This window comes from Leucopleurus acutus (genome assembly GCF_964270905.1).
Source record: "Leucopleurus acutus genome assembly, chromosome: 10".
Taxonomy (NCBI): Eukaryota; Metazoa; Chordata; class Mammalia; order Artiodactyla; family Delphinidae; genus Leucopleurus; species Leucopleurus acutus.
The window spans coordinates 12,802,548-12,822,812 of NC_139153.1; the positions used below are offsets into that span (position 1 = coordinate 12,802,548).

A 20,265-nucleotide genomic window follows, 5' to 3' on the forward strand; every position below is an offset into this window, starting at 1 on the left:
TAAGTTTTCTTACAATCAAATTCTAGAGTAGTGTTGTTTATGAGCATAGATTCTGGGATTAAATATCTGATTCTGCCTCTTGGATGACCTCGGGCAAATTGCTTAATCTTTCCAAACCTCCTATTTTCTCATGGAGCAAACAATGGAACCTATCTCCTGGGGGTTGTTTTGAAGATTAATTAAAATTATGCATATAAAATGCACACTTTTATGCATACAACATTGTAAAGGCTCAATAAAAGATTGTTATTTTTACCACCTCTCTCCCCTGATCCAGCAAATGGAACTAATTACTGCTGCAAGCACTATTGCAAGTACCCCATAATTTACATTTTCTTTCAGACTTCTTTTGCCTCATGCTTTTCCTCACTCCTTCCCCCTTTCCCGAGTTCAAATGTTCTTCGTTCTCTGATGCCCTCTCACAGTGTTGCCTCCTGTCTAACTGCTTCCACAAAAGTAATTCCTCCTTTCCTGCTCCCCACACTTCTAAGTGTCCTCTCCTTTCTTTAAATCCCGTTGACATTTTTTTCTGAGGTCAAAGTGGCAGCCGCTTGAATCAAGGATGCGCTTCTGGACTCCCTTTTGGTGACTGAGATCTGGAGCGTGTTTCTTCCTTTCCCCTGCATCTCTGAGGTAACGTCAGTCCTCCCTAGCATGCTGCTTGGCCTTAACTGGTAAATGCAACTACCCTGTGATTATGTCCAGCACACAGTAGATGCTCAATATTTATTCAGGGAAAGGATCTGTGTGGAGTGAAAGGAACTCTCTATGGCTACCATGTGTATCATTCCATCAGAAGACCGCATTTCATCCTAAATTTGAAATTTAGGTGTGTGTATAGTGAGGTTCGAAGACCCTTTGAACTTTGAGCCTGGGGAGGATTTGGTGACATGTCAGATATATTTTATGGCTCATGAATTTAGGTTGGTTTTGGGGATTCTATAGGTGAGAGGTGAATCTTTTCAGATTCATAGTTCTCTTCTCTGTGATAGCTACCATTTTCACTCATGATCCAGGTTAAAAGTGATTGCATGGGAAACAGAGTGCTTTGTTATTTGAACAGATTATGATGGATTATTTCTGTCGTCATCTTCCTTCGCAAGATGGTAGAAAAAAAAGATGAAGTCCCCTATATTTTGAAAAAAATGCTTCTTTTCAAGAATAGAATTGGCCTTGGGGCGGGGGTGCTACCTGTGGTTTTGCTCAGCGCAGTTGATATGGGCAAGGTGTTGAGGTTAAAAACAGAAAGGAATTTCCCACCTATATTGTAGGAGTTAAAAGCAGCACTTTCATAACCAGAACACTATATGACCACAGATTATTTGTCCTTGACAGACTAAATGAAATAAGCCTGATACAATTATCTTTTTGACGCAAGGTGGGAAAATTTGCGGGGGAAGCTTAAGTTTGCCTGTTTCTGAAATTCAGGAGACCGTGGTTCTTGTTTCAGTTTCTCTACTCACTGGATGGGGAGATTTGGCCAAGTTGGTATCTTTCCCTGTCTCACAATTTAAAAGATAACTTAATGACTAGGACCCTGCCTCTACTCTTCTAGGTTCAACTAGAAGTTCTCTTCACTCCCCAGGAGAAAACCCAAGTGAGAGAGGGGCTAGGAGTGATTGTAGAAATGTCAGAGTGCTTTGCTTAGAGAAAATGAGAAAAAAGGGGGGAAAAGGAGACGGATTCACAAAAGATCAATTTAAGAGGCTCTTTTCCAGCAAACTTTGTCCTTTCTCTGCTTCTACCATGGTTGCGTGGTACAGAGCTTTTAGGGAGGTGGTTGTCTCTCTGCACTCTGCCCCTAAGCAGTTTTCTGTCTACATTGTCCCCATTGTTTGGCATTTCTACAGTCACTGCATTGCATGGCTTTCTTTCCATTTCTCCCCTAGTGGCATTACTCTTAACAAAACTCTTCCCCAGCCTGCCTATTGGCAGTTGTGAAACCTGAGGGAGATTGTATATGAATTTCTGCTTGTCTGCAAAGCACAAGGCTTTGTGGGAAAAACAAAAACAGAAACAAAAAGGTGGCTGTGCTATTTTGACTAAGGCTTCCAGAGTTTGGGAATTGGGAAGGTGTACTCCACTGAACTATAAAGCATATGTACTCATCTGCATGGGGAGTACTCGAGGCTACCAAAGCCACTGACAGTTGCTAGCTATAATGCCCAGACATTGTAAGCTGTTGTGTGGTGTGTTCAGGAAATCGCAACAATCCTGGGTCACCAAAAGTGGCTCAGCTCAAGCAGATGTCCTACGTTGCATGATATCCAGAAACTTGGATTGAAGTTAAGGCAACGTTTCCCAGTCCTCAATACAGAAGAAAAATAGAAAATACAAGAAATGCAGTCTGTTCCCCAAATCAACCAAATGCCATCTTGCTCCCTGCAGCAGTCCAAAAATCTATTACCAGCCAAAACAAAAGCTAACTAGGAAGAGGAATCTGCTCCTAGCAAAAACGTATTTTTCACTCCAAAGTCAAAATTGTGAATGAATTCACTCATTCAACACACTGCTATTGACTTTAGGACTGCCCAGTGTTTTTCATTGTCTACAAAACTGCTTGTCTCAATGTATGTACCTAATGGGAAGATAACTATAACTTACGTTGTCTGGGGAAAACGGATTGGAATGAAGATATCTGTAGAATGGTTATTTGAATCTTTCTCCAGAGAAAGACCAATAATTCAGAGGGTGAGTTGAGGGAATGTGAAAATAGGCTTAGAAAAATCTCCCAATGAAAAAAACACTACTAAATATTATGTCCCACTAATATACTTATTAAGAGCAGAATTAGGAAAATGAAACTTCTCTACCTAACTCTTCTTGCTGTCATGAATTTCTATTCTCAGGAATTAATCCCATTAAGAATCCAAAGGAAATCCCATATGAATGGATTCTAGATTCAGAAGTATTTTGTATTAGGTTACACTACAGTGTTTTTGACCTCTTTTACTTGGGGAACAAAGAGGGGTGCAGTGTGTGAGTCTGGAGGTAGATGTGTCAAAGTATGGCTTGTTCTTTATTGCTATTCCCAGCCCAAGGCCTAGTTTCTTACGTTAAAAATCAGGTTTTTTTCTAAACAAGAGAACCAGAAATATTTGTGTTTAGTGGGTAAGGAGTAAGTTGAACAGAGAATTTTTGTGCTTTAAGATCTCACATAATCAGTTTCCATTTTCCAAACACGTGCTTCCTATTTCCTTGACACCACAATCCCCAAAGGAAACCTGAACTAACTGCAGGCCACTGATGGGTAGACATATGCAATTAGGGCAATCTCTCATTTGTTTAATGCTTGGGTTTTTTGTATTTCTGCAGTTGAGATTCCACATTGAAGCCCCAGGGCTTGGGAGGTTTATCAAGTTGCTCTTGCAAGCTTCTCTTATCTCACCAGGAAGGAACTCCTCCAGGGATTATGTGGAATGGCTAAAAGAAATTAAATTGGGAGCAAAGCTCCTTCTGGGGCCCATAGCCCCCTTGTGTTACTCAGCCTCACTTTCTCATCTCTGCACAAAAACTTTCCTCCTGCCTCAGCTTCCTATTTAGTTACTCTGTATTTTTAGTAGCCCTTTCCTCATGGCCAGAATGCCTCCAGAATCCCCAGCTCCTCTGAGAAGCCTTCTTCCATGTCATCGGAAGCTCTATGATCACGGGGACTTGCTTCTTTCACCCAGAACACCCTCCCTCTGAATGTTGGCTCCTTGAATGCTCACCTCATTTTTTTAAAATAAATTTGTAAAGTTTATTTATTTTTGGCTGTGTTGAGTCTTCGTTGCTGTGCAGTCTTTCTCTGGTTGCGGTGCCCGGGCTTCACATTGCGGTGGCTTCTCTTGTTGAGGAGCACAGGCTCTAAGCATGCGGGCTTCAGTAGTTGTGGTTCGCGGGCTCTAGAGAGCAGGCTCAGTAGTTGTGGCACCCAGGCTTAGTTGCTCCGCGGCATGTGGGATCTTCCCAGACCAGGGTTTGAACCCGTGTTCCCTGCCTTGGCAGGCGGATTCTTAACCACTGCGCCACCAGGGAAGTCCCTCACCTCATCTTTTAATTCTGAGCTTAGGTAGTAAGATTTGAAGTTTGAGCTCCCCAGCTGTCCAGGGTTCTTTTTCCTGTGCTTTCATGCCACGATTTCATCCTCTTGGTGACAGCTCTTATACTGGGTGATCACTTATGTGGATGTTCATCTTTCTTTGTGACTGTGCACTGGAGAGCATGGGCATGGGATGCTTATTTTTATGCCCCTAGTGCTTGATGTAGTAGAAGAAAAGTGCCCCCAAAGGAAGGAATTTTTCAATCACTGGATACCCATATGATTATACAGACTTTAACAACAGGCTTTCCAAGAGAATTTAATAAATAATATGAGAAGATGCTTATTTTTTGCATGAAGAAAAAAAAACCAGTATACAAAATCATATATATCAGGGTTCTAATTCTATATTCATAAATATGTATATTTTATAATTATTGTATATATACATATATAAATATACACACAGAGGGAAAAAAGGCTAGAATAAAGTACACCAAAATCTCACTTGGTTATTTTGATAAACACTATTTTTTCTTACTATTTTTCTCCAGGTTGTCTATAGTGAACATATATTAGTGTCATAATCGAAGAAAAAAATAACATTTAAAAATGAATGGCAGATATGAACTACCTTATGATGGCAGGGGTACACCAAAGCCAGTTAGAATAAAATTTGGTGAAATAGAGCATTGTTATGTGTGATATTCTAACAAGAGGAAAAATAATACAGGAGCATACATTTTTAGTTAATATTCATAGTGGCCTTTTTTTCATAGTTTTATCAGTAGAGTAGGAGGTATTTAAACCAATTTGCTTCTTATAAGATAGAAAGCAATATATTTTAAAATGAAGGGCTATTGAGATCACAAAGATATGGCATAAAAACTCTTCACTTAAAGGTACCCCAGGGAGGTTATCCTCCTGAAAACCTCCTCCACCTCCACCCTCCTCCCATACACGTGCACTGGTCCGCTGGAATGATTTACAGGAAAGTTAAGATTAGATTACACTGAGAACCAGAACAAGTCTTTGCTCTGGGTGATGTGGTGTAAAACAGATCAGAGAAATGATTAAAATGTGAGGCTGACCTTAATGGTTACAAAAGAAAATTTTTGGTTACAAAAGAGAATTTTTCTCTCCACCAAAGCCTGTGGCATTAATCCCAGGTTTATACACCTTTTGTAGGAAGGTCCTTGCAAGATCCTTACAAGGTCATGAAACCTACCCTTTTTCTTGCTGCTCTCAGGGAAGAACTAAATCAATCAAGCAAATGAGATGGCCAGCCCAGTCCTCTGGGTGCCTTTTAGCTACAGAACAGTTTAGTGGTGAGTCTGACAGCCAGGGTTGAAATCTTGGCTTCAAGATTTGACTTCGAATTAGGACTGATGAACTGAGGCTCAGTTTCTCCATGTAAAAAAATGATATACCTATTTCATAGAAATAACCGTACTCTGAGTTCCACCCCCACCCAGACTACCCTCCTCCTTTTTTTAAACTGTTTTTTTCTTCTTCAGCTTCAGTGTCTTCCATTTGCTTGCATGTATTTGTTATCACAAATAGTCCTTTACTTTTTCCTCTCTCTGACTATTATTTCCGTATATTGATCTCAGGTTTGGGTCTTAAATTAGACCCCTGTACTCTGAGTCCTCACTTCTGGGCAGTGCCTCTCTTTGCTCCATTTTTCCTTCTATCTCAAGTGCCAAATTGGCTTTTGGGTTCTGTGTTCTACACTCCTGGTCCAGATTTAGCCTGCAGACCATTTTATAATGGAAAAACAATAAGTTTTATGCATATAGACCTCAAGTTTAAGTTCTGCCTTTTACAAGCTGTGTGATTTCAGGTAAATTGCTTGCATCTCTGAGGCTGAGTATTCATTTTTCTCCTCTCTAACGGAGGGACAATGGTACCTGCTCTGTACCCACTCCCTGGGGGAGGCGGGTCAATTAAAAGGATTAAATGTAAATGATCTATGTGAAGTTCCTAGCAGAGGGCTATGTACACAAAGTTTCTCCCTCCTTTTTCTTTCATAAGTCACCACTGTAAATTTGTTTTTCTTCCCTCCAGGATCACCCTGTCTTGTTTATGTTAGTAAGACAGGCTGCGGTGCAGACTGTCTTACTAATATACCCAATTCCCATTAAAATGCTACGTAATTCAGGGCAGCCCCCCATTAGGAATTCATGACCATTTTGTCAGGGCCCGGGCTGAAATTTACCTTGTCAGTTTAATCTTATGGGAGAGAGGGAGGGAGGCAAGGTGGAAAGGAGAGGACTGCATGGTCTGACCCACTGTGCACCCAGAGCTACTTTCATGAAGTGAGTGAAACTGGTTTTGCTTCATATTAAGTAGAATGTAACTGACAAAATTGGAGTATGTCAGGAGGGCTATCACATTTATTTAAAAAAAAAAAGAAAGACATCCTTTTAATGTCTTACGGCCTCTGAATAGAATTTTTTTCTGGGGAACAGAGAGAACCCTGAATAAAAATATCCCACCAACTCCACAAACTTGGTGATTGTACAAAAGCCATTTGTTTCCAGGTATGTCATATACACCCTTGCAACTGCCCAGTTATATGAATTTCACATTTCCCCCTTTAAGCTTTGGAGCTAAACATTGAGTTTGTTACTAATTTTACATACGCCTTCCATGATTTACTGCTAAGGAAAGAATGAGCTTGGCATTTCTTCCACAAAATCTTTCAAATTTTCTGAGCAGGTAACAGAGAGGAGAGTATAGGAGAACTGAAGGTTAGAATTAAAATTTAGCCTGATGTGAACACAGTTTTGATGGGTAGTTTAGAACTTCCCAGCACATAAATCTTTAAAGGGGAAGAGAGAAGAACATTAAGACATAGAGAAAGTTTTCATTGTTATCTCCCATGGGTTCTCCTGTATGTACTTACTCTGCTTTCCCCAGGTGCTCTGTGACCTCCAGCCTCTCACCTTCTATAGATACTCCCATCTCCACCTTAGAAGGGTGCTGGATGGATGGAGAGGACTGGAAGTGACGGGCCCCATCATGATCACCCACTTACAGAACTGTGCGGTGTCACCAAATGATTACTCCTATGGGCCTGGGTTGTCTTTTCTGTAAATTGTGAAGAATAATAGCCAATTTATCAGGACTGTTTTGGAAATTAAATTAAATCCTCAGTTTCTCAGGATCTGTAGTACAGAATAGTAGCCTGAAATATACTAATGGTCAAACAGCTGTGGGAAATGCTATGTAATTTATATTAGTACCATCAAGTCTCTGAGGAGTTCTACAATACAAGAAACCCATTTAGTTCTGTTAACGTGTGCTGGGCAATGCTGAACCAGCAGGTACAAAAATGATGAGTTCCCTTGCCATCTCTTTATTCTTACCATATATGCTAAGTTCCTGACTTGGAGTACAGAGAGAAGGAGCTGGTGCTAGTATTACTGCAAAGCGGGGTGGGGGGGAGGACTGAGAAATCATGCCCGCACCAGATTAGATCAAGTCCTGCAGGGATTCTATGCCAAAGTCATTCCAGAGCTCTGGATGGATGACTCTCAAATTCACCTTTTAAGAAACATTTTTCCTCCAAGTAATCCCTTATGAATAATAATAAAAAACTCTATTTGCAAGCAGGGTGAGAGTGAAAGAACTGAGGTGAAGAAAGCATTTTCGGTTGTAGTTAGAATGCATCAGAAATAGTTAAAATCCCCCTATCAGTGAATAGAAAGGCAGAAGGCATGGTTTTCCCAGCAAAGTGTTAGGGGTGTGTAATGTTTTTTTCCAGTAATGAAGAAAAGAAAATGCCCTGGAAGATGAATACAGAGAGAGGAAGCAAACACCAAGTAAAGGACTGATTGTGGTGTCCTTGGCAAATAAAGGAATGAATAAATAGAAAACCACATGAGAGAAAATAATGGACTTCAGTATTGTTTGTTTGTGAAAGAATGGAGATGACTCCTGTTTGTCAATCACACAGCCAAATTAGAAAATTTGATAATCAAACATTGCATTTGTTTTTATATTCATGGCATCAGTTCAGTTTCTCATTAATTAAACAGGCAAATTTGGGAATGCCTGTTTTAAGAAGCTGATCCAGAAATAACCTTGTAAAATCAGGTTAGAGATACATTATATGCCCTGAGGGCAGCCCGAAGCAAAAGGGAAAATATGAAATTAGAAAGTGACCTATAATAGTCACTTCATTGGTAAAGGTGACATAACCTCCATTACCAATCAGGACCTAGTTTGATGTCTAATTTTACTGGCTGTCGAACTTATCAAATTAAATTAAGTACAAATGAGGAAATACTTGGCTAGGGAAAAAAAAGTGCTATGCCATTTTGCTTTCTATCAACTGAAAACCAAACCAAGTAGCACGGACAAGGAAAAAGAAGCTCAAATATTTTATTGGAGGAGGAATAAAAGGGATATTTTTCCCCCCAAAGTGGCCTGGGAAAAGGTAGTTGGCAAAAAAAACACTTGGATTTCCTGGTGACTGCTATATATCCAGAATAGAGAAATGGTTGTTGTTTTTTGTTTTCATTTATTCCACTAATATTTGAGTGTTGATTATGTGCCAGGTTCAAATCATTGCTTTATGGGATAAACAATGCCTCCTCCCTGCTCTGGGCTCCCTGCTCTGGGCCTAATGCTTCGGTGTCATTCCCCTTTCACTGTTTTTCTTCGATAGTCCACTACTCTCTGTAGATATTTGAAGACAAGAATCCCCAACAGGAACCCCCACCCCCACCCCGACCCCTGCCCAAGGCTGCATCCAAGGCATCTAATTCTTGATGTTTCCCACATGTACTTGGCAATACCCACAATGCAGAAGTTTTCCTGACCCTCTGCTCTGCCCTTGTGCTAAAATATGTCCTGAAGAAATGAGAACTTGAGGATATAGTGCATTTTTGGAGCAAGGGCACCAACAGTTGTTGAGAACTGAAAAAGATAAGCTCTGCACAGCAACCTAGAAGGCTGCTGGACCCAGAGCAATAGAGGGAGGGCAGAGTTCTCAATGGGCAGGAGTCTGACCGGGGCAAGTTAACAGTTCCTCCCTGGGCCTAGGTTTTTCTGCCAACAAATGTAGGCTGTGGACAAAGATGCTCCTGGTTCAGACACTCATTGTTTTCCTGTGCAGCTTACTTGCTTCAGCATTTGAAGTTCTTTTCTCCACCTTAGAAATGGGAAGGAAGGTGACGATTTTTTTCCTAAGCGATTCATGAAACAAGAAATTTTACCAAGAAAGAAATCCTTCATCCTTCCTTGTCTGCGCTTTCTTTCTCCCTTTTCCTTGCCTTTGCTCAGCTGGCACCTGCTTGCTCTCAGTCCCTTTTTACAATGTCATCGTTCCTGGTGTGATAGCATGTCCGTGGAAGCAGGTGCCATCTAGAGCAGCCTTTTAAAAAAGTTTCTCTGCTTTATCAACCTGCATTTTCAAGTGGGTCCTTTTTCCTCCACCTATACCTTTAAATCTTCCCCCTCCCCCACTTTGTGGAACTGGGATCCTACCTAAATCTAGCTCCTTCTGTTGTAAATTTCACACACATTACCCGTGAAACACTTAATTCTGCAAAACTGTTTCTGTATATTATTTGGATGAAAAATGCCAACTGTAGAGAAGTTGTTCTGTTTTCTATTAATCATTTACTTGTCTCAGCAGATATCCCCCCACTGATATGTGGACTAATATGGATCTAGGCGTAATGACAGCTGTTAAAAGAGGAATAACATGTAATACATTTTGGAATATTACATAGCAGCATGATTTAGACTTTGATGGGGAATATGATACTACTAAAAAAAAAATCAAATTTTAACAAGACCCTTACAGAAAAGGAATGTGACATATCCAATGTATATATCTCTTTTACCACGTTTAGCTATACATGGGATACAGTAATATACTTTTTTTCTTCAAATGAACTTTTCCTTCCGTTAGGTCTGGTCAGTAATATTTAAAATATAGAAATCCTATTCAGTAAAATATCTTCATTAAAATATTTATTTCTTCCCTTAGAAAAAGAATTCAAAACTTTTTAGGGCCTAGTTTTAAAAAGCAACATGCTATATAGGTAATTTATTTTGGTGGCTGTTTTGGGGAATGTGAAAAATATCACCACTGCAACTAGAAAGAACTATAAATGATACATTATTGCAAGTGTTCTAAAAAAATCAGAACAAAACTAATTTATTATATAGTTCTGTCTTCATTATACACCACATGTTGGTGAGTTAAACACAACAAAATTATTGTCTTTTAAAAGTGTCTACTAAAGATAAAAAGAATAAGGTAACAATTAACATGTAGTTAGTTACATTAAAAAATCTGATATACATATTTCTATTGCCTGTTAGCTTGTTCTAAGCCTTTTAACTATTACAAAAAAAAAAAGTCATTGTTCAAAAGCAAACATTCAATTCAGTTGATACAACATTACAGTACAGTCAACTAACATCATTCAACAAAGGTAACAAGTCTAGCCTTAGCTTCTCCAGTTACAAGTCTGTAGACCAAATTGCTACAAAAAGTTCAATGCTGCTTCACAACGGTGTGTTAGCTTTTTGGAGGACATGGTACTGTCTGCTCATGGCTTCAGAAGAAGGGGTCATGCTACTGGTAAAAGCACAGAGGAACCCCAACCTGTCATTAATCATTTTATTTAGCATTTAGTCAGAACAGCATTATTGAGTTTAGCACAACAAATAAAACAAAATCATAATAATGATGAGAATAAAAACCAAACACAAACTGGAAGCCTAGAGACGCTGCCAGCTGTGTCAAACCCTTGCGATACGCTATACTAAAAAAATTTGAAATATCCACCCATCCTCTCCACTCTGCCACAAACTAGCAAAGTCAAAAATACAAAAGTCTTCAACTTGTTACTTTTGCAGAATAAAGCAAAAACGTCTTTGTGCTCCTTACTACCAGAAGCAAAATATCCACTGAGTTACCACATGTAATAGCTTCTGGAGGTGTCAACTTGGGTTGGCTTGGTGTCTGCAGTACCATCTTTGTCTTTCTCGCTGTCACCTTCCCAGAGGTTAATGAGTGGTGGGTACAGCTCATTTAGTGGGATTGAAGAGGTTTTTTGCATATACTTTTTTAATGAATGGTGGTAGTTTTTCCTCTTAAATCTTTTGGCAATGTACACAGCAATGGATGCAAGGCTAATGACGGCAAACATGGACCCCATAACTGCAGCAAGGGCTGTACTGGTTTCTTGATCAGAAATGTCCAACGCGAAGGCGGCATTTTTGGTTGTGACATTAACACATGACTTTTGAGTCTGCTGATGAATATTGGACACTGTGAGACACACTTCATAATCTGTGGAAGGCTGCAGGTGTGTTAGGTTGTATTCGTGAACATCTACCGGGACCCTGGCAGTATATGTTATGTGGGGATTGTCAATCTTCATGGTGGCAGATGACCATTTTAAGTTTGACGTCATGACATTGGAATTAACTTTCCAGGACACTAAAATGGAATGAGATTCTGTCTGCTTGACATATATTTTCAGCACCTGGGTACCATCCAGAAGGGTTCCATTAACCTTAATTGTCACCACTCGAGTGTCTGCCCCTTCAACATTCTGGGCAACACAGGTGTATCTTCCTGAGTCTTCAGTTTGTATGTTAGATATTTCCAATGTACCTTCACTACTTAGTTTGTATTTATCTGAAAGCGTTTCCACAGTTATCTTATTTCCAAGGGGAGTGACCCAGTAAATTTCAGGTTCTGGCTCGGCCATGGCCCGACAGTCTAGGAGAACTGTTGTGCCAGTATCCATGTTTAAATGATTTGGGAATGTGTCATGAGATATCATTGGGAGGCACTGTTCACCTGAATCCTGAATTAAAACTTCCTTCACCTGCTGCCCTCTATATTCAGGCGGCATGGCACAGAACATGGATAAGGGCTCCATGAAGCGGATGCTTGTCTTGTTGGAATTAATCCAGTGGATAACACAGTCACACCTCAGGGGATTGCTGTGGATACTGATCTCACGCAGATTAGGAAGGGATTCTACTGTCTTCTGGTAAACGGCATTCAAGGCATTGTTGTTCAACATCAAGCTTTCTAGGGCAGGGACACTTCGAAAAGCCAAGCGGTGGATGTAAGATAATTTGGGGTTATTGGTGGCTTCTAACTTTGTGAGTTCAGGCAAGTTATCCAGGGCATAGCGGTCCACAGAGACAAGTTCCCCCATATTGTTGATTCCCAGTTCTTTTAACCGGAGCATATTTTTGAAGTCCCCTTCCTGGATTTTGTGGATGGGGTTTTTGTTGAGGTCTAAGAATTTCAAATTTGGAACTTTTTGCAGGGCAAGTTGAGGGACTTTGACCAGTTTGTTATCATAAAATGACAGGCTCTCTAGGCTATCCAAGCCCACCAAGGCATTTCCAGGAATATCAGTGAGATACATTCCTGCCAAAACTAAGCTTCTCAAATTTGAGAGGGGTTTGAAGTTCATATCCAGAATTCCAATCACGGGGTTTTCCCCAATCATGAGAATTTCCAGGTTGGGTGTTGAATCAAACCAGCGGCTATCTATCACTTTCAATCTGTTGGAGTTTAGGTGGAGCCTTAAAAGATTTTTTAAGCCTGAAAAAGCATTAGCAGAAATAGTACTAATCTGGTTATGGTTGATGTAGAGTTCTTGAAGGTTGCTGAGATCTTGCAGACAAAAATCATTCATTTCCGTAATCTGATTTTCCTCCAAATGCAGAGTAGTGAGCTGGGTCAGGTTTGCCAGCCCTACCTCCTTAATATTTGTAAAGTTGTTTTGGGAGAAATCTAGCTCAGTCAGGTTGAAGAGCTGCTGAAGCTCATCCACGGTCTTTGCGATGTTATTGCTCTGTAGGAGAAGCACTTGAGTGTCACTAGAAAGGTTGCTGGGAATCCTCGTTAAGCGGAGATCATTGCAATCAACGGTGGTGGCTTCTCTGTATGTTGACTGCGGGGTAAACCAGGGCCTAATTTCACATACACAAAGTTGTGGACACTCGCTATTTTGTAGGGAAGAGCCAGTTAATGAAGTCATCAGCAAGCTCAGCACCACTCGGCAAACTGCTAAAGCAAAGCTCATCCTAGCCATGCTGGCTTGCTGAGCAAGCTCGACTCCTGATAATTGTTAAGTGTTAACAAAAGGTGAACACTGTATAGCGGTATGAAGGACAGCAAGCAGAAAATGTAAACATTCAAGCAAGGTCTCTGTTGAGATGTGCAGAATTCCAGAGTCTGAAGGGATGGTTTCCTGGAGTTTTTGAAAGGCAGGAAACAGTTTGGAGTCTTTTACCTGTGTCTCTCAATTCCAGGCATGCGCACAGCTCTGTGGCATAAGTTATTTCAGCCAAATCACAGTCTGGAGATGTGCCTGAAAATTAGATTAGGACAAATATTATGTTTATTCCATATACTTTCTAATACATTATAGCTTTTCTTTTGTCTACTAAAAAGGCATAATCACTTATAAATCTAATAACAATGTTCAAAGAAACTAACGCTTTTAAACTGTAGAATACTTTTCATATATTATTACACTTAGTAGTTTTAGTGTTCCTTCACATTTACAATTAAATTGGGTCCACTTGTATTACTGGGTAAAAATATTAAACACACATTGCACATACACACCCATTCACACACACATACACACACATGCACACACACACACACACATAATAGAAACACTTAGAAAAGCCCACAGATGTCATTTCTTTAAAAACAAAGGTGACTTAGAAACGACATATATTCATGGCTCCAAAAAAATCAAAAGGTAATTCCTCATGAAAGCAAAACATGAAAGCCAGTTTATTAAAGATTCAAAGTTCATTTTTAGTTATTTATATTTTAATTAATACTTCATTTGTTTTTAGGAATTCTTTCTTTTCCAAATGGTACATTCTGTAGAAATATTCAGCCAAACCTGATCTAGCTTAATTATTCTTATGCAAAAAATTAATCTGACAGAACTACAAAAGAAAAATACCAGTTTTTCTTGTATTCTCATAGCCACATCTGATCTTGACTGAATAAAATTGTAAAAGGACTCTATTCCACCACACTACTGGTCTTCATTAAAAATACAAATACACTTATACATGTATATATATATATAATCTCACATGCATGATTTCATCAATCTCATGGGAATGTCATGGCCACTTAATAGTCATGGAGATACACCATGAATATGTTATTTAACCTTTTAAAGCCTCAGCTCCTTCAACCATCAAATAGGGTTGGTCATAAAAGTATCTCTCTTACCGGACTACTGAAAGAATTAAAGGAATCTATGTAAAGCTCTTTGTGTAGTGCCCGGCAGATATTAAATTCTCATGAAGGTTAATTGTATTTATTATCATCTTCTTATATCGCTCATCTAGTTAATTTTAGCTATGTAGTGGTTATTGGAGGATAAGTAAAAGGAGGAAAGCTGGAGATATTTGATTTTATTTAGCTATCATCTGTTGACTTTGATAAGGTCTTCTGAGGTCAGATATGTACTGCTCACCTGCTTGTAAACATCATATAGTAGCTAATGCTGCTAGTTTTCTGGATTCCAATCAGGTGTAAAAAGCCATTATGGATCCAGTGTCTGTCTTGCTTTCCCAAGACTACTCTAGTCACTTGCTAAGATATGGAAAGTAGAGATATATATTTCCTTACACTTGTCTTGTTATAATGCACTTCAGCTTTCAGTACTGAAGGAACTTAAGTGACTAGTGTTTTCTTTATCTTCATAAGATTACTGTAAGGATTCAATAAAATAGAGCATATAACATATTTGAAGCCCTAGTGTTCAACACACAGCAGGCTGGCTCTCAACTCATATTTGCTACTATTACTACCTTCATACTTTGCAAAACACAGTTATCCTTGTGATGGACCAAGAAGTATAATACTACAAACAGCCAGTCCTAAAGTTCTGTATTTGTTATAGTTTAGTAGAAAGAATGAAAAATTCTACATTTTTTGGTTTGTTTTACAAAATACACAAACCAAGTTACCAGCTAACAAGATGGAGTTTTAAAAAACCATCCAGTCCAGATCTGGCAAATCAGAAGTGGGAGAAGGAAGTGTATGTGTTGCATAATGCTGGATCCTTGCTATTCTCTGTGGGGAGGAACACACTGACATTCTCTTCTCCCCTGATCTGGATAGTTTACCATATATCATGGACATGCAAAACTTTTCAGTATTTAACACTATCTGATTTTGACTTTTATCAAGAAATTCTATAAGATAAAAACATACCTCAGAGAATAGCATTTTCCAAATATTATTAACTCCACAAGTTTATTCCACTCTTTTGTTTCCATATAGAGTAATCCTAAAACAGGGACAGTAGTCACAATAAATGTTCAGTTAAGAACATTTCTGCCACAGGTTATTCCTTAATTGTAATTCAAAATAGAAAACTAGGAGAATAAAATCTACCTTTCGTAACTGAGATGGAATTTCAACTAATTTTTGTTTTGACTGAATTGAAGAAAACAGCAGGAAGTAAAATATGTATTAGTAAGTCATGTGAGACTCCCAAAGCAATCTGTTACCATGAAAAAATACCTTTTATGGGGCTATACTTTGAATATTGTCATGAGTGATGCCTCCATTTTAGTTTAAGTTATATGACTTGAGGTTATTATATTGAAATATTCAAAATTCTCTTTGACACACATACACACCTCTTTAAACACACAAACAAACCTCACAAGCTCAGAATGTCAGCTGTCATATCAAACACAGAGGGAAGACATTTTCCTTTCTCAAACCTGCATTTGGCTCCTTTGGGAGTAGAGAATGAAACTGCCTTAACACAAAAGGAGGTGTTTAAGATGTTTCTATTTGTATAACATTGTAAATTCTCTTTACCATTTTTTCCCAGACTTACTTTTGAACATGAAATTATATATAGAACAAAGCTTCAGAGCCCCTATACCATTTTATATGTTTAAAACTTAGGTTATATCTCAGGACCTATTCACTAACAGTGTTTAAAAGTAAATCCATTATTGCAACAAGAGAAGAAAACTACAGACCAATACCTGATGAATATTGATGCAAAATTCCTGAACAAAATACTAGCAAACTGAATTCAATGACACTTTGAAATGATTATACACCACGACTAAGTTGGATTCATACCTCGAATGTAAAGATGATTCAATATATGGAAATCAACCATTGTAAGACACCATATTAACAGAACGAAAGACAAAACCCACATGATCATCTCAGTTGATGCAGAAAAAGCATTTGACAAAATTCAGGACCCTTTCATGATAAAAACACTCAACAAACTAAGAATAAAAGAAAAGTGCCTCAACATAATAAAAGCCCTATATGAAAAACCCACAGTCAAAATCAGACTCAGTGGTGAAAGAGTGTAAGTTTTTCCTCTAAAATCAGGAACAATGCAAGGATTGCTACTCTAGCCTCTCCTATTTAACTTAACGTTAGAACTCCTAGCCAGAGCAGTTAGATAAGGGAAAGAAATAAAAGACATCCAAATTGGAAAGGAAGATGTAAAACTGTCCCTGTTGCAGATGATATGATCTTGTACGTAGAAAGCTCTAAAGATGCCATGCAAAAAAAACTCCAAACTGTTAAAACTAATGAACAATTTAAGGAAAGTTTCAGAACACAAAATCAATTGTGTTTCAGTACATTAACAATGAACCATCTAAAAATGAAATTAAGGAAAGAATCCCACCTACAATAGCATCAAGAAGGATAAAACACCTAGGAATAAATTCAACCAAGGAGGTGAAAGACCTGTACACTGAAAGCTACAAAACATTGCTAAAAGAAATAAAAGAAGATACAAATAAATAGAAAGACATTCCATGTTCATGGATTAGAAGACTTAATATTGTTAAAATGTCTATCTACCCCAAATAATCCACAGATTCAATTCAATCCCTATCAAAATCTCAATGGCAATATTTGCAGAAATAGAAAAAAAATCTTAAGATGCATATAGAATCTCAAGGAACCCTGAATAACCAAAACAGTCTTGAAAACAAAGAACACAGATGGAGGCCTCACACTTCCTGATTTCAAAACATGCTACAAGTGGGACTTCCCTGGTGGTCCAGTGGTTGAGACTTCACCTTCCAATGCAGTGGGTACGGGTTTGATGCCTGATGGGGGAGCTAAGATCCCATATGCCTCATGGCCAAAAAACCAAAACATGGGACAGAAACAATATTATAACAAATTCAATAAAGACTTTAAAAATGGTCCACGTCAAAAAAATCTTTAAAAAAAACCCCAGAAAACATACTACAAGTAATAATAACCAGAGATAGACATATAGACCAATGGAACAGAGAGCCCAGAAATAAACTCTTCCGTATATGATTAGATGATCTTTGACAAGTGTGCCAAGACTACACAATGAGGAAAGGATAGTCTGTTCAACAAGTGGTGTTAGATATCCACTGCAAAAGAATGAAGTTGGGCCCCAAGAGGATAGCTACTGTCAAAAGAACAGAAAATAACAAACTTTTGGTGAGGATGTGAAGAAATTAAAACTCTTGTGCACTACGGGTTGGAATGTAAAATGGTGCAGCCATTATGGAAAACTGTATGGAGGGTTCCTCAAGAAATTAGAAACAGAATTACCATATGATCCAACAATCCCACTTCTGGCTATGTATTCAAAAGAATTCAAAGCAGGATCTCAAAGGAATATGTGCACACCAATGTAAACTGCAGTATCATTCACAATGGCAAGAGGTGGAAGCAACCCAGATGTCCACTGATGGGTGAATGGAAAAAGAAAACATGGCATATATATAAAGTGGGATATTATGCAGCTTTAAAAAAGAAGGAAACCCTGTCATATCTACAATATGGATGAACCCTGAGGACATTACACTAGATGAAATAAGCCGGTCACAAAAAGACAAAATACTGTATGATTCCACTCATATGAATTATTTTAAATAGTCAAAATCATAGAAAGAGAAAGTAGAGAGGTGGTTGCTAAGGATTGTAGGGAGAGAAAAGAGAGGATTAGATTTTAATGGGTAGAGTATCAGTTTTGCAAGATGAAAAAGTTTGAGAGATCTGTTGTACAACAATGTGAATATATTTCAACACTACTTAACTATACACTTAAAAATGGAAGATGGTAGATTTAATGTTAGGGCTTTTCATTTTAATGAAGTAAATTAATTATAATACAGGCCAACTTTTATCACCCACATACAAATTAAGATCTTAAATTCTGCAACAAATAAAAAATGGCTGGCACAGATCTTTTTAAAAGTAAAATTGCTTTGTTCTAGGGCTGACAGAACTAAGTTGGTCAAATGTGAGAAGAAAATGTCTTCCACAAACAATTCTGGCAGTTTAAAGGAACAGTCCCTTAAATAACAAACCGTGGCTTTAAAGGCCCAGAATTGGCAAGGGGTGCCTTTCAAAGAGGCCCACAAACAACTATATAATTAAATTTGATGCTTCTTTTTCTAACAATATATGTATGGAACACTCTGCTCTGAATATAAAATTCCATAGGAAACGGACTGCATGGTCATCACCATCCGTGAAGTTGGCACTGACCCCCATTTCTCCCACAGAATCATGTCAGATGGGATGTTAGTTTAACAAAATCACAATAGTTGATAGGAATTTGGGCTAGGATCCTCATTCATTAAGTTCTTAGGGAGTTGAGCGAAAGAAATAAGCAATCACAGTAACATGAGAGTTATGTGAATTCTAGGTATACTAGATCCAAATAGCGCTCAACTTATAGAAAGAACTCTGTCCTGGGGGAATCAAGCGATCTGGACTCAGAGTCCAACTTCTTCACTTACTCACTAGAAGTGTTACCTTGTATGAGCTACATACATTCATTGTGTCTTAGTTTCTATGGCTTAAATTAAGGCTAATTATACATACTTCATATATGAAAACGATGAACACTAAATAAAATACTCTATGTGAAAGTATTCAGCCCAGAATCTGGGGAAGAGTCCAGCACAGACTGAGACCTCAAATCCTTGTCTGAATCTCTGGAACCTCATCAAGTTTGCCGTTAAATTTCATTCTCACACTGCAGGGCTTTTGGGAGGTAATGAATAGGCAAATCTCTTTAAGACTCTTGGGCATAACAGGTACTTTTTAAAAATTTATATCTTTTTTTATTTAAAAAAATAATTATTTTTTCTAATTATTTCTAAACTATTATTGTTTACCATTTCCATTATATTTTCAATCAGTATTATTGGAATTAATAGTGTTAGAAATTCAGAGACCAAATATTACACTTGGGCTAAATTAAAACCTGATGCAGGCAAGCGTATTATGAAACACAAACTCCCCACATGGAAACTAACATCATCTCAGAGACATTATTAGTCACAGCAATGAGGAACTAAAAGTTTGATCTCCTAAAATATGAGGAAAATGCCTTCATAGGACATGTGCTTTTATGCAAAGTTTCTTTGGTGGCCAAATTCATGTACATATGTATACCATGTACATAATGTTCAGAAAAATCAGTCTTTTAGCTGTCAGTCCCCAAAAATCCAGGGCTAATGCCACATTCAGATTTGCATGTCTTCTTTTGGGAATGGCTTGAATAATGGAGAAATGGGATTTTTGTTCCAGTAAGCTTTCCTCTGGTTATAAACAATGATTGTCTCAATACAAATTCTCCCTGTAGCCACCCTCCTGATGTGGGTGGGGGCTTGCATGGGGGGCTAAGGTACAGCCAGACTTCCCTTGATGGATTGACCCCCCATAGGGAATCCCCCCGGGTCTGAAGGCCACCTTGACTTCTCCTGCAGGTACAAGTGGCTGATTGTTAGACTCACAAGGTTGTTAAGCTTTTTGAAACAGGAATTTAGCATAGAGTTAAGAGTGCGGCTTCTGGAGAGACATACCTGGTTTCAAATTCAGCTCTGTGAACTTGGGCAAGTTATTGAAGCTTTCTATTTCCCTTGTTTTAGAAAATGGATATACTGAAACCTTCTTTGCCAAGGGTGGTTAAGAGAAGTAGAATGAGATGTTAAACACAGAGCTTTTGGTCGAGGGCCTGGCACATAGCAAATACTCAACAGATGTTAGCTATTATTGTTTACAGTTTTGATGTCTCATATTGAATCTGAGTCTCTTTATGGGCACTGAGGATGACAGGGTAGTGGAAATCAGTAGAGGGTGCCCTTTGTGGTATTAGCAACTGCAAGTCCTGAAAAGGGCCTGGCCAGAGACCTTCTAACAATGTAGATGACTAGTG

General features: G+C 38.5%; 1 protein-coding gene and 1 long non-coding RNA gene across 2 annotated transcripts in view; one reads left to right on the forward strand and one right to left on the reverse strand.

The window, feature by feature from the left end:
- LOC309966865 overlaps positions 1-20,265 on the forward strand; it is a 107,686-nt gene that overhangs the window by 39,580 nt on the left and 47,841 nt on the right. The window lies entirely within an intron of this gene.
- LRRN1 (leucine rich repeat neuronal 1) lies at positions 9,737-13,414 on the reverse strand. Its single transcript, XM_082847667.1, has one exon. The coding sequence runs from the start codon at positions 13,108-13,110 to the stop codon at positions 10,960-10,962; it is 2,151 nt and encodes a 716-aa protein (XP_082703793.1). The 5' UTR covers positions 13,111-13,414; the 3' UTR covers positions 9,737-10,959.